The 14,203-nt window shown below is 40.7% G+C and overlaps 1 protein-coding gene across 2 annotated transcripts in view; it reads right to left on the bottom strand.

Annotated features, from left to right (window-relative positions):
• tsnare1 (T-SNARE Domain Containing 1) overlaps window positions 1-14,203 on the bottom strand; it is a 177,636-nt gene that overhangs the window by 15,504 nt on the left and 147,929 nt on the right. For both annotated transcript variants that reach the window (XM_061262253.1, XM_061262263.1), the window contains exon 11: window positions 10,461-10,569. In XM_061262253.1, coding sequence (XP_061118237.1) covers window positions 10,474-10,569 — 96 coding nt within the window. In that variant the 3' untranslated portion in view covers window positions 10,461-10,473. The remainder of the gene's footprint in view (window positions 1-10,460; window positions 10,570-14,203) is intronic.

Genomic DNA, 14,203 nt, shown 5'->3' with positions numbered 1-14,203 from the left:
CAACATTAGTCAGAAAATGTAGCTACATAACCAAATGGAATATTTGGTTCCATAAATATGTCTGTATCGAATAATTTGCTAAATTAACTTGTAGTTCTACCAAATTGTAAATATGTAGGCCAGACTTGGAATAAAATTGAGATAAGGAAAAAATGGTGTTTATTCATAGAAATTTTTGAAACATGATTTTTTTTCGGATGTAGAAAAATGGTATCAAGAATTGTTTGAATATTCCTTTTATTATCTGAATCTGTGGCGAGGTCAGGGTTGTAAACTGTGAGCGTGGTGAGGAGGAGCCTGAAGTTCTATTGGCCTGCCTTGCAGATAAGAGCAGATAAGCATCTAAACTGCTGTTCTTGGGGTGGCACGGATGGTGCAGTGGGTAGCACTGTGGAGTTTGCATGTTCTCCCCGTGTCGCATGGGTTTCCTCCGGGTACAGTCTAAAGACATGCAGGTTAGGCTAATTGGAGAGTCTAAATTGCCCATAGGTATGAGTGTGTGTGAGTGAATGGTGTGTGTGCTCTGTGATAGACTGGCGACCTGTTCAGGGTGTATTCCTGCCTTTCGCCCAATGTATGCTGGGATAGGCTCCAGCCCCCCTGCGACCCTGTTCAGGATAAGCTGGTTAAGATACTGGATAGATGGATGAAACTGCTGTTCTCACAAGCGGACAGTCTTTTAAATCTCAAAGTGGATAGGGTTAAGCACCAACATTGAAAAGTGAGTTCACATCAGACTAACTTTTTTTGCTGTATGAAGTCCATCCGTTTTAAGACTGTCCTATATGTCTCCAGTAATATTTAGGCTCTCCAAACAACCTGCTGTTTTGTAGAATGTGCCATTATGGAGTAATGATCACCTGTTTGTGTCAGTATGTCAGCATACCTGTCAGATTTAAGAGAAAAAGCTGAGAGAATGGAAAAGTCTAGCGGTTCATTTGTGTATTCTTACAGTACCTGTCATTTGCCCATATGTTCAGGAAGTATTAGAATTTCCTGGCCGCAATTTGTATGCGATTTAACTAGGGCAATTTGATTTTCTAGCTTGGATTTTCAACATTGTGTAATCTAATCTTTTTTAGACTCATACTCACTTATACTTCAAATACGTATTGCCTATCTGGCCTTGAGAAGTGTCTAATTTTCATATAAACACACATTGAAGGAAGATTTTGAAATTAGTGGTAAACACTGACAGCAACCCCAGGGCAAGCTTTCTTCAGTATGACATTTATTTTCAGACTCTGGTGATATTGGAGAGGCAGAGAGCTCTGTTTTGTCTCTTCCCCTCTTCGCCTGGGGAAAATGTGTGTAGCTCTTTGGGGTGAAGAAAGAGGAATGTGTGAGGGTAGCACAATTACAGTCCATTACCGCAGTACTGTGACTCGGATGATAGACTGCCGCCCGTTTGTCATCAGAGGTTGTGCTGGGAGTGGATGTGAGGAGGAAGTGGAGGGGATAAGTAGGGTCTCCATTACAGTGGTGCATCTACTCAGACACTACTGGACCATTTTTACTACATGAATGAATGCAGCAGAGCTGACTGATTTAAAAAGACAGAAAATGATGGCATCCCACTATTTCTGAAAGAGACAAAAGTGTACAAAGAGTACAAAGAGCAATTTAATGTGCTGGACCCCCAAGAGTGGGCAGACATCTCGGTGCCCTTCCGAACTGCTGGTGCCCAGCAGGCCAACCATGACCTGGGACTAGCAGAGGCCAGACACTACAGGTGGCTCAGAGCAGGAAGCAGCCCACTGACAAACTTTACCTTGCTTACTGATCACGCCTCCCTATAGTGAATGGAATGGGAGAAGGACATCAGGGTCACCTGATGGTTCCTGTTCCTCCAGACGTTCACCTTTGACGTGGTGCACCATTGCAGACGCCCTCTGTCTCACCTATACTCCCTCTGGGCTAAGGCTTCCCTGGGCTGGCGGCTGTACGCTTGAGGAGGGGGTGGCACCGTAGCACCTTGCCCAACCGCCCTGATATTGGCCCTCGCAAAGCAGCCACCCCATGCGGCACCTGGGACAGCAGAGCTCTCTGGTAACAATACAGGACACTGGAGAACAGCAGCCAGGCGTCGTTCAATCAGCGCCCAGTGCAGAATGACAGAAAGGCACAGCTGCCCTCAGAGCCACTAGGAAAGAGACGCTGAGCCCAATCTCAGAATACGCCACTAATGTTTTTTTTCCCCTCTTGTTACAGAACACGCATGAATTGTCAGGAAATGGCCTCTCCCAGAGCAGATTCTAGAAGGTTCTGTCTCCGCATGCCTGACCGCCGCACTGCTGCCCATTGCCTTTTATCTTAATTAATAAATTATCTCATGTTTGATTTCTACCACCCAAAACAGTGTTACTGAAAATTTTGAACTGAACTGGGAAAATGAAAACTAACTGGCCAATTTCGTGGCAGACATTTTCTCCTGTTTGTGCTTCTTGCTGCCCCGCCTACACTGTCCAACCCCATATGGTGCTACAGTACTTAATGATTCTGTGGGAATACATCAGAGTTAAGGTTTTAAACCCACATCAGAAATTATATACATCCTTTAGAGTTAGTGTTAATCTTTGGGCTTAAGGAAAATGCTTTATTAAATGGGAAAAAATGTATTCCCTTCTTTTTATAATTCATACATTTTTTAAATTTGGCCTCTGCCAGAAACAGGCTAGTCATCCAAATTCAGGCTACAACCGTTTAGAATTAAGGTGACCTTGACAACCAATAAAGGAGCAAACCAAAACATGTCAGAGGAAGAACCCGAACATAAGACAGTCATGCCGTCATAATATTACAACAACCTGCTAATAATTCCCCTACCATGATAATGTTTTTTTAATTTTTATTTTGACAGGCTTCAGCTAGAGTGGAATCCATGTATTTCCATTGTATTCTTCACCACAAAAGGCCTGTCTTATTGCTATACACTAGTGGCATGCATATTGAAAAATCTCCCACCCAAATTACTCTGTAAACAAGATGTGAGCGCGACGCCAGCACCATAATTCCCAGAAATAAGTGTCAGTCTGCAGTTACTGCGTTATTTAGTGTGCCGTAAAGAGCCAGGCTATTGATCTGAGAGGCAAAGCGGCTCCATGGTTCTATCTGTCATCGCCACCTTCATTAAACTGATGTATCGTGCCAAGATTTCTGCCTCTCCCACTCCTTTTTCCCCCTCTCTCTATTTCCTCCTCTACACCTCTCTTTGTTTTTCTCTCCCTCAGACAGTGGCCGTTTGTGCGCTGTGTTCCCCGGGTAATTGAAGAACAGCAGGGAAGCCCTCTGGTCTCTGGGCTCAGTGAGCACACTGATTCCAGTGTTAGAGGAAATCAATGCTTGATTTTCTATTACACTGCGATGGCAAGGCCTTCTTTTGAAGTGAAACCAGAAGCAGAGTTTTTCTTATTGAAACATGGGGCAAGCGGTTTTCATGTCATTTTTTCTGTTCGTGGGTTCAGCAAGACTGCGCCCCATGGCAGGAAAGGCCCCGATCAACTGATCTGCGGCACAAATCCACTATGCCTCCAAGAATTCTCGGTATAATCCTATAATACGTTTTTCCGATGGTGAAGTTGAATCTATTTGTTTCCTTTCTCTGTCTCCAATATAGCGGATTACCGCTATATTATTTTATATACTCTTTATTTCTGTAATTAGTTATTTTAACTGCTGTTATTTCTACAGCAGTAACAAGCTATTTACTTGGAGAATGCTGCAGTCACCATAAAACAGAAAAATATGCAATTCCAGGGAAATACATGAATGGATTAAGAAAAATGAAATTGAGTTTAATATTATGATTGTTGCGCTTTATTACTTGTTTTATATAACTTTTTGGATAACAGTTTGCAGGCTGTGCTGCATAAATAGGACATAAGTCATAAATACCAAGATACATGGCTAATGACTTTAAGCCAATCGCAGAGGCATAGCATAGCCATAGCACCAAGCCCAAGCCACATGGGCATTACAGTTCAAAGCGATGTACAGTTGATTAGACTAAGCAAGAGACAATCCCCTCTGGAGCAATGTGGGGTTAACAGCTGCACAGATCTTATTGTGGCTATACCAACCTTCTGGGTCCCAATCATGCACCTTAGCCACTAGGCTACATACTGTTCCAAGCTGCTGGTCACAGGATATAAAGTATATCTGCATTAAATATTTCATGATGCCATTGCTTTAGTGACAACGGTTCCTTATTTTGTAACACATGGGGTGGCAAAACAAGTATGGGGGAATCTCACCTACTATGTGTAGCAGGGTTAGCTCAGTTAGTTCGCTAGTAAGCACATGAAGTCTCACCAAATTCTCACCAAATTCAAAAGAACGTCATTGCACTTGGCAACAGGCAATTTTGGGGGTGAGCTAGTTCTCAAGTAAACACGGACAAGTATAGTTAAAGCAAAGGCTCCTGGCAACTTACTGTGACAACGCTCCCTGATAATGTAAACACTCATCTTAAATATGCACAAATTCTTTGGTACAAGTATGCAATGGCAAAACAGACAATAACTCCTCTGGAGAACTAAACAATGGACATTATTTCAATATTTCACCTCAAATTGAAAGTGACAGTCTGCACTTTGATGACATATTCATTGTTTAATTTCAAGTCCAATATGCTGGAGTACCACGTTCCAAATATGCACGGACTGCGCTGTACATATGTATACAGATAACATATCGCTCAAAGAAAATCAAACTTTTAATCCTGCAATTCAGAATATACACTCCCTGAGCACTTTATTAGGTAGACCTGTACACCAGCTTGTTAATGCAAATATTGAATCAGCCAATCACGTGGCAGAAACTAAATCTATAAAATCATACAGACATGGTCAAGAGGTTCAGCAATTTTTTAGACAAAATATCTGGATGGGGAAGAACTGTCATCTAATTGATTTTGACCGTAGAATGATTGCTGGTGCCAGACAGGGTGGTTTGAATATCTCAGAAACTGCTGTGATCACCTGTGATTTTCATGCAAAACTGTCTCTAGAGTTAGGAAAATGGTGGGAAAAATAAAAAAAGGTCAGTGGAGAAGGGCCAGACTGGTCAAAGCTGACAGAAAAGGGACAGTAACGCAAATAAGAACAGTGGTATGCAGAAGACCATCTCTGAACACACAATGTGTCAAACTTCGTATGTATGTAGGCTACAGCAGCAGAAGACCAATAAATAAGTCTAATAAATACCATATAAAGTGCTCAGTGAGTGTAGATTTAATCTGATCTTTGCTGCTGCATTATAAGATGTAATCTTATAATTGTACATCTCCAATTGCTATGCGTCACTGTGTGCTGCACTTGTGATTTTAAATTACTTGGTTTATTTAGATGCATCTACCTACATGTTGATCATTATGCATTTTCCCAGGATAATGGTCTCTGGTTGAACCCATTGCTAATTTTGGTTGCTGCTGCCACTGGCAGGATCTTTAGAAGGATCATGTCTGCTATAGAGGTGGCCAGCTGCTTCTGTAACCAACCCCCCACCTCAGGGGAACAGACACACAAATCCAACTGAGTAATCCTTTGGTCTGGGACCTGAGCACACAAGCACTGGAGTGACAGAACTGGATGCAAACAGCAGAAGCAGTAATGTATCATTGGTCTGTTGTGAGCTGATCCTTTGCTTGTATGTGTGTGGGTGTTGATGATTGTAAGGGGCAGGGTATTTATTCATGAATGCAACATGAGCATGACAGGACCATTGCTCATCTTATTAACAATAATAATAATAAAACCAATAATAATAATAATGATAATAATAATAGCAGCTGCAATCTCAGCAGCCAAGCAGCAAGCCCAACACGCCATTGCAACATTTGAGCTACCAGTCAATCAGAGAGACCTTGAAGTGACTTTCCATCATTACAGAATGTTTTGTAACAGCATGAGGGGCGGTTACATATAGTGTGGTCAAATCATACAGAATTAGACATGAGGCAAATGTACTAAATGTCATGACTGTGGCTCAAACGTGCCATTACAAATGCCTGTTTGAAATGTAGCCTCTTTTAAATATTTTTGCTTGTTATTGTGCCAATATGGGACTAATCAGCTTCATATTCCACCAGTGGCCATTAAAGGTGCCTTACTACCAACTGATAAACCGTAGCCTCTTAGTATGGCTGTTGATTGGACTGCCAAGTTTGATGGCAGTAGGGCAAGCATTTATGAAATTGTAAGCATGTTTATGAAAGAGCGTGCCCTAGATTTCGTTGGCTGGTACTGTCTTTGGCTGGTAGTGGAGGGTGCTCTTGAGTATAGTCTCAAGCTAATTCCAACTGCAGCATGTTTATTAGCATACTATGTAAACCTACAGAATGTAAACATTTTGTTGACCTAGTTCTACAAGAGATTGAGGGCTGTCCATACATACATATAATAATATCATTCACAATTCTGTATAGCCTATGCTGATGTATTTAGATAAATCTGTCCCCTGCATGAATTATGTCTGTATCCTACCTTCTTTAATAAGCATTTCATTGTTTGTGTTTGTCAGAATTAAACATGCATAAAAGTCTCATTGTCACACAATGACTGTGTGTTGGGTTCAAGCGGTATTAACCGGGTACCTGATGCATGCTGATAATTGAATAATTACTATATCCAGTCAAAGGTCACTGCTATTAACTATAGCAATTAATGTCTGGAAAGAGGTACTTTCTGACCAAATACAATTATCTCATGATTAGTTTCATATGTTCCCCGTAATGTCAAAAGGGAAAATTGTAACATTTGCCTTACTTTTTTAGTTCAAAGTTATATATACACCTAAGACTTAAGTTCTGCAAGCATGTTTATAATTTATTAAATGCTTTGAAGGCACTGTTTTGTGTAAATACATTTAAAAAACAGGCCACATCAAATATTAAATTAGTTTTGCTGCCGGTGATAACTGGGGCCAGGAGCTCCATAGGGTGATGCACAGTTGACAATTACGATATTTGAAGTATTGAAATAATTGTACTAATTTGAACAGTTTGTTTACAGTAAGAAACCTTTCTCCAGTCCATCTTCTTTCTCCAAGTAAGCAATATTTATACTGAGCAATTGTTCTCCCATAACTACTGTTCTTTTAAATGTGATTCAGAATATCAAAGCAACCTGGCACTGCAGTACCTGCCCACAACCCATCTTTTGGGACACATCCGCTGTAATAAAATGATTACAGCTCTCTTTCTGTCAGCAGATGAAGTGTTCCACGCATCAAAACACTTCTAAATCATACTTTTAATGCATATCAGTTATATAAGTTTGAACGTCTGCAGTTATGCAATAGCCAGGGTCTGTGTTCGGTAAGGTAAGGGGCAAGGCTAAGGCAACATTTTGAGCTTATGTGGAAAATACAGAAATTAATAAGAAATATTGTAACAATTACTTAAGTGAAAAAAGGAATGAACATTTGAAAATGCTCACACGTTATTCCTTCAGCTGTGCATTTTTTTTTATTAGGTTTTATTTTCATAGTTGTGACAGAACATCTCAGATGCAAGCATATACTGTATTTTAATTATCTTCTGCTTGCATATGAAAAGTACTTTCTTCCATGGACTATGATAGTACCCCATCAGATAAAACATCCACTGGCTTTATTCTCCACAGCTCTGAAGAAGATGAATTTATCATACATCATTATGCCCATTCATAGAGGGAACCATTGGAGGAGGGAAAATAGCTTTATTTTGGGGTTAATTAACATGCAATTGAGAGGCAAGGTACACAGTGTACAGAGCTCATGCAAATTAGTTTTTAGGTACATTAAGGTTTTTTTTGAATGGCGGCTTTTTCCTTCCTGTTGTGGGCTCATCATGAGAGATCACTCCATTTTCTGCAAGATGTTATCTCCAGGAAAGGTACCATGGCTCATTATCCAATACAGGGCTATTACTCTCGGCTGATCTGTTGTAGGTGGGATTGAACTACGATAAAAATCTTTTTTATACCCCCTCGTTGGAATTGCTATAGAATAGGCTCCAGTAACAAAATACATACATACACATTTTTGCTTAATCCATTAGTGGCTTCAGTTCCATTTTACTGAAGTGACAGTGGCAGCAATCCATCCTTCACCCATAATATAAAAATACCATTCTCAAGCTCTCAAACTGGCTGGTTCCTCACAGAAGGTGGTGCTCATTCTTATTACATATTCTGTTCGACACTGTTTTCTCTGCGGTTCAGCTTATATCCGCTTTGGCGAAGTTAACTTTGCTTCATTATTTCCATGCTGGAAAAACAGTATGCCATCTGCATGGAAACTATGAACTCTTTCAGCAACTCACAAAGTGATTGCTTTTCCAAGTGGTAACATTACCATTTTAAGTAGTAATGAATGGGTATCTTATTATCTTAGCGCAGAAAATTTCAGTTACAGATCATTTAAGCAGTGCTGAATACGGACTCCCAGGGTGCAGCGGCTGTGCCTTTTCATTTTGGTGGCGATCTTTTTCTTCGAGATTTCATTGACCTCCGTGTAATAGAGGTGTGGCTGTGTTTCTCTCCGATAAAAATCACACCTGACTCATTGTGACAGCGTCACGTTATAGCACTCTGATGTCTTTGCTAGGGAATCCAAAGATTGCGGTGGTGGTGGTTGGACGGGGGGTTTAGTGAACTGTGGGAATGGGTCAAGCCAAATTAATTGGAGAGTCTCAATTGCCCCTTGGGAGTGAATTGCCCCTTGGAGTGTGTGAGTGAATGGTGTGTGTGCAATGGATTGGCGACCTATTCAAAAGCACTGTTTTCATAAATGTACCGAAAAGATTAAAAATCCAGCCAAAGCAACTCCTTAGTTATCAAGACATCTTTACATGCTTTTTCATAGGAAATAAATGGATCCTTATCCTGGAAAAAAACTTTCCAAAACAGGTTGAGTAATGGAGTACGAGAACTGTCATCTCCTACAAGCAAATGCGCCTCTGAATTGAGATGGAAGAGGATTGTCCTGTCATCTGCAGTGAAAAGCAACAGTGAAAGCCTTGATAAAAGATTGAAAATCCAGGTGTTTAAAAGCCTTTTTGACAGGAAATAAAGCGGGAGCCTTGGACCCTGATTGGGAGGAGGGGGAGTTATATTTCTGGAATAAAATGTGATGGGCAAACTGTATTTCAACAAAACATTCTGTAGGTATTATACAATAATTGCATTTACAAGAAAAAAAGCCTTCATGGCACACATAGCTAGTTATTAACAACTTTGGTAACACTTTATTTTACAGCCTGTTAAAAGACCATAAGTACCGTATGCAAGTACTATGAAAATATATTTTACAGTCCGCTTTGTCGGTTACCTGCAACCTGGTATTTTCCTACGAGGTAATTAACGGGTTCTAAAACAAAGCCCTACCACAACTATTGTGCTAGAGAATTTGCTAAATGAAGATCAGCGCAAATCAGCACATCATTACTTTGATGTTGTACCGTGTTTATATGTTTACCGTGTTACAATAACGGACTGTACACATTTTGTCCACAGGGAAGAGGATGTGTTGTATGCTGCTGTAACTAGCTAGCTACAATGTAGCTTTTTTTGACACAAAAAGAACATCTGAAGTTCATATGAGTAACTCTGGAAAGCCATACAGTATGAGGACTAGCAACTTAATTGCCTGTAGGAGACGACAATCAGCACGCAAATAACGAGAGCCCTGGCATGTTCAACGGCCAGACAAGCACGTTACGATCATGCTCGTCACAGCTGAACAGTAAGTAAATGACCCAACCTGTACCGCTACTGATATGAAATGATCCTAGCTGACGTGTTGACCAGAACATGTACAGATATGTGAGCTCATACTTCCACGGTTGTGATATTACGTGCTGGTGCAATGTTGGAGATCTGAATAATTCTCTCGTGCTCCCCTGTTGGACAAAACTTGTTCATCCACACCGATTGAGTCGCTATAATGTACACTGCAGTGACAAGCCATAATACAGTAGGTGCTGTAACAGACTATCGTGAGCAGGGGTTCCCAAACCAGGGCCCGTAAAATGACCTGCATGTGGTTGAGAAGCCCCTCCTCAATAATGCATAAATGAATATAAAAAAGCTCCATAAATAATTACAGTCACAAAATAATCTTTACATTAAGGGCTATACACTCTCTCTCGTTTTTCTCCTGGAGTAAATTATGATCAAACACAGTGAAGACACATGTTAAATTGAGCAGGATGCTACAGTACTTATTGCATATATGATTAATAGCAACTGAAAAAGGGTTAAATTTATTTACCTACTTGATGGATTTATAGATTCATTGTTGAGTCATTGATTAATCATTCCATAAAAGCATATATGTGTTTGCTTGGAAGGCTGCTGTGGTGAACACAAAGTCTTGAATTTAATTGTTTGATTGTTTGATTGACCTATTGAGTTTTGAAATGGCTGACATTGTACCAAACCTATTACAATACAATCTGAATGACACCTGGCAGGCCCCACCTGGAAAGAGGTCTCATTTTCTTGCGGAGACAGCGATGATGATGATGAGGAAGGTCAAGACCACTGCTCCTGCTATGAGTAAATAGCACTTCCTCTTTCTGAGTTGTCTCTGTGAAGAAAAGAACATAGAATATGGTTTGTCATATTCAAAACATATGCCACTGACAGTAATGTCACATTTGAGCATGATTACAAACAAATATATGCTTGTCAAATGGTGGAATGAAAGCAATGAATCCTTTTCACTATGTACGGTAAAATGTATGTCATGAGAGTCTTGTTACCTCTTAAAAAGCATACTGTTGCTTGTCTTTTCAAAAAGACACAATGTGGCGATAAAATTTCATAGAATGTACAGCACCAAAGCCAATTTCATTTTAGCAAGAAATATGTAATTTTACAAATGTACATTAGCTGTCTGTATGTATAAGATTGGCAGTTGGCATTTACTGGAGCTGTAGTACATACAGACACAAACACACACGCGCTCACACACACACACACACACACACACACAAACACACGTGCGCACACGCACACACACAGACAAACACACACACGGACACACACCCGAAAAGTGACACACTTAAGGTTAGCAGTCCATCTGACAGGCAAAGCAATGATCTGAATGGCCCCTAAGTGAATACCTGTTGATACATTTACCTTCCACCTTCAATTATAGATTACAGGATTTATGGATTATTTTTTACCAAGGTCTGCACTGTTTAAAGCATAAAAAATGAATGCTTTTTTATCTCCTGGCTGTAAAATATTTCCCATATGTCTTAAAAAAAGATAAATTATTTAAAAGAAAATGCAACGCTGAATTAGCAAAAATGAATGGAAATGTAACTGAAAGTTCTGGGTTCATTTATTTATTTATTTTTTGTCTGCGGAGGCACACAACCGAATGTGGCTGCAATATGTCAGAGCAGGAGTGAATACAGAATCTATGTTGTTTTGAGTCGCTTTTCTTCTTTGCTTTTTTCTCCTCTCCCCCCCCCCCTCCCTGCTACAAAGGCGGTAAGAGCTACTGCATTAGACTGGAGCTAGACCAGCGTGTTTAAATCCTGAAGCGCTTCAAAGCACGGAGAGCAATTCATCTTCTTATCTGAGACGCGAAACAGGCTTTCGATGTGGCAAAGAGAGAGAGAGAGAGAGAGGAGGGAGAGAAAGAGAGAGAGAGGGGGGAGAACAAGAATGAGAATGAGAGAGGGAGTGAGAAAGAGAGGGAAAGAATGAGAGAGAGAAGAGGGGAAAAAACTGCTGTCGAGTAATTTTCCGTTTAAACGTTCCACTCCACAACAATTTGCATAAGCAGCCCCGCGTCTGTGATAAGAAGATTGGTTATTTTCAAAGGCTCTGTGGGGATTGAGAATTAAAGGCCTCTCTCTGCTATCTCTACTCATGCAGCTGGCCACCACAGATTTCCAAGCATTTTTTTCCCCAAACTGTGCCTTATAAACTTTCTCCTCTCTATGTTTTTTTTTCACCCACACTCCATCCCTCCTTACTGTTTCTCTTCCTCTCTCACCCCTCCCTGTCACTTTTTCTCTCCTCTCTCTAACTTCCCCTCTCACAACTCCCACACTCTCTACAACTGCTGCACACACCTCCCATTTCACTCTTTCCTTTCCACGCTCCCTCTTTCATACTCTGTCTCTCTCCTCCTCTGCCCTCCTCCTCTCTTCTCCTCTTCAACTATTAGTCCTTATTTATCATTCCCTTTCCCTCTTTCTCATCTCTCTCTCCTTCTCAGTCCACCATAAACATACATATGTACTATATGTCCACCATTCGCCTGTGGTCTCACTCATTCCATCCACTCTGTCATTGATGTTGAAAGAGAAGAAAATGATTTGGATTTAAAACACATTCTAAAAAGGCAATTGGAAGAGGGTGAGGGCAAGAGAGATAAATGTTGAGAGATGAGATGTTGAAAGGCAAAATGAGGGAGAGACAAGGGGGGGCATACAGGGAGAGAGAGAGAGAGAGAGAGAGAGAGAGAGAGAGAGAGAGAAAAGAGTGGGTCAGGGATGAGAGAAGTAATCTGCTTGGTGTGAAAAGAAATCCCTCATTGGAGGCACTCTGTGATGTCATAGTGAGGTAAGCGGCGTCTGCTCTGTACTCCACGGGTCTGGTCAGACACATTTCATCAGCATGAAATGAAGGAGGTGGACAGCGACGGTGACACAGACGTCTCCTTCACGCCCGTGCGCTGCGTGCATGTTGGCTAGGTTACTGGGGTTTTTTTTCCCCATCATCACTCAGCGGAGACACAGCTCGTTTTCATTAACCCCTGATGCGACCTACGCGTTACATCTCCCTTAACAGACGTATGCGACGCCAGCGTTATATTGGATCATATGACTGTTTTTCAAGACACATGACCGCTGAAGTGCATTGTGATTCCTAGGCCTTTCTATGGGTTTTCTATAGTCCATAATGGGTTAAATATCTATAGTTTGTCCTGTCTCTTTCTCTCTCTCATTTAATCTTGAGGGTTTAATCCGGGTACTTCTACCACTGGTTTCCTCCCACACTCAAAGACATGCATGTCAGGTTAGGAGTGCTCCTGCCATTGCCCTTGACCAAGGCACTGGCCTCAGAACTGGAGTTGGTCCCTGGGCGCTGCACTGTGGCTGCCTACTGCCCCTAGTAAGTAGGATGGGTCAAATGCAGAGGACATATTACCCCACGGGGCCCAATAAAAGTACATCTTATATCTTATCTATTAATGCGTGTGTCCTATCTAGTCCACATTGATGAAATCCTTGCTATAAGGTAGTTCAAAGAGAATAGCCGGTGAAATCCTCAGTACTAGAATGAAAGAGAGATGGTAAATCGGAATAAAATGGCTATCTGTAATGTGACAGTTATGCCACTAACAGTGCTCTCACTGTTGGACTGCCTAGATCCGGTACCTCCTACCCTGTACTAGTGCAGGGCCTTACCAGGGCTGGAGGGAATGCTTTGTCAAAATTAAACTGCCAGGCGCTTAGGAGATCAGTGGGAATGATTACAATTATCACAATTTCTTTAAAATAAAATCCTTCCTGGCTGTACCACCAATTTGTATGTCTGCTAATTAAACCTAGCTTTCAAGCCAATGTGCTGTAGTACAAAGCCAAAAGGACAGAAATTCTACCACTGTCCAAATACTTATGGACTGCTTACATCATATCATATCCCCAAGTTTGCAGAATGAATAATCTATCATAGGCTATTTAGTCTTAATAATACGTGTATAAGCAGTGGTAGCTAGGCTAAAAATGGATGGCACAGAAAATCTCCCTTTAAACTGATCATTGGTTTTAACCCATTTTTATTAACTTTAAGTGTGTCAATGATCTGAATAATTGGCAATTAAATGCACACCTTCTTTATTCATATCGTGCTAAGGAGACTAAACAATACGTTCAATCAAGAAAAATCACTTAATGAAAAACATCACACTACTCTACTGCATTCAAAACCAATTTAAGGGGAAACTGACTTATTTAATGAAAACTTTAATAAGATAAGTTAACTCTGTTTTGATCGGTGGGTGCAAGAAGATTTCTGAAAATGTACATTTTGAAGTATTGTACACTCTTGCACTGTTTAATGCAGCTACTTCACTTTGTTTGAAAACTCATTCTGAACTCAACTTTGACTAAGGCTGGACTACAGTACAATGTGTCATTAAAGAATTATCCAGCAAACCCAGAGAATAAAATTGCTTAGTGAACCTTTTCATACTA

Source organism: Conger conger, chromosome 1 (genome assembly GCF_963514075.1).
Source record: "Conger conger chromosome 1, fConCon1.1, whole genome shotgun sequence".
Taxonomy (NCBI): domain Eukaryota; kingdom Metazoa; phylum Chordata; class Actinopteri; order Anguilliformes; family Congridae; genus Conger; species Conger conger.
This window is presented reverse-complemented; position numbering and strand designations above follow the sequence as displayed.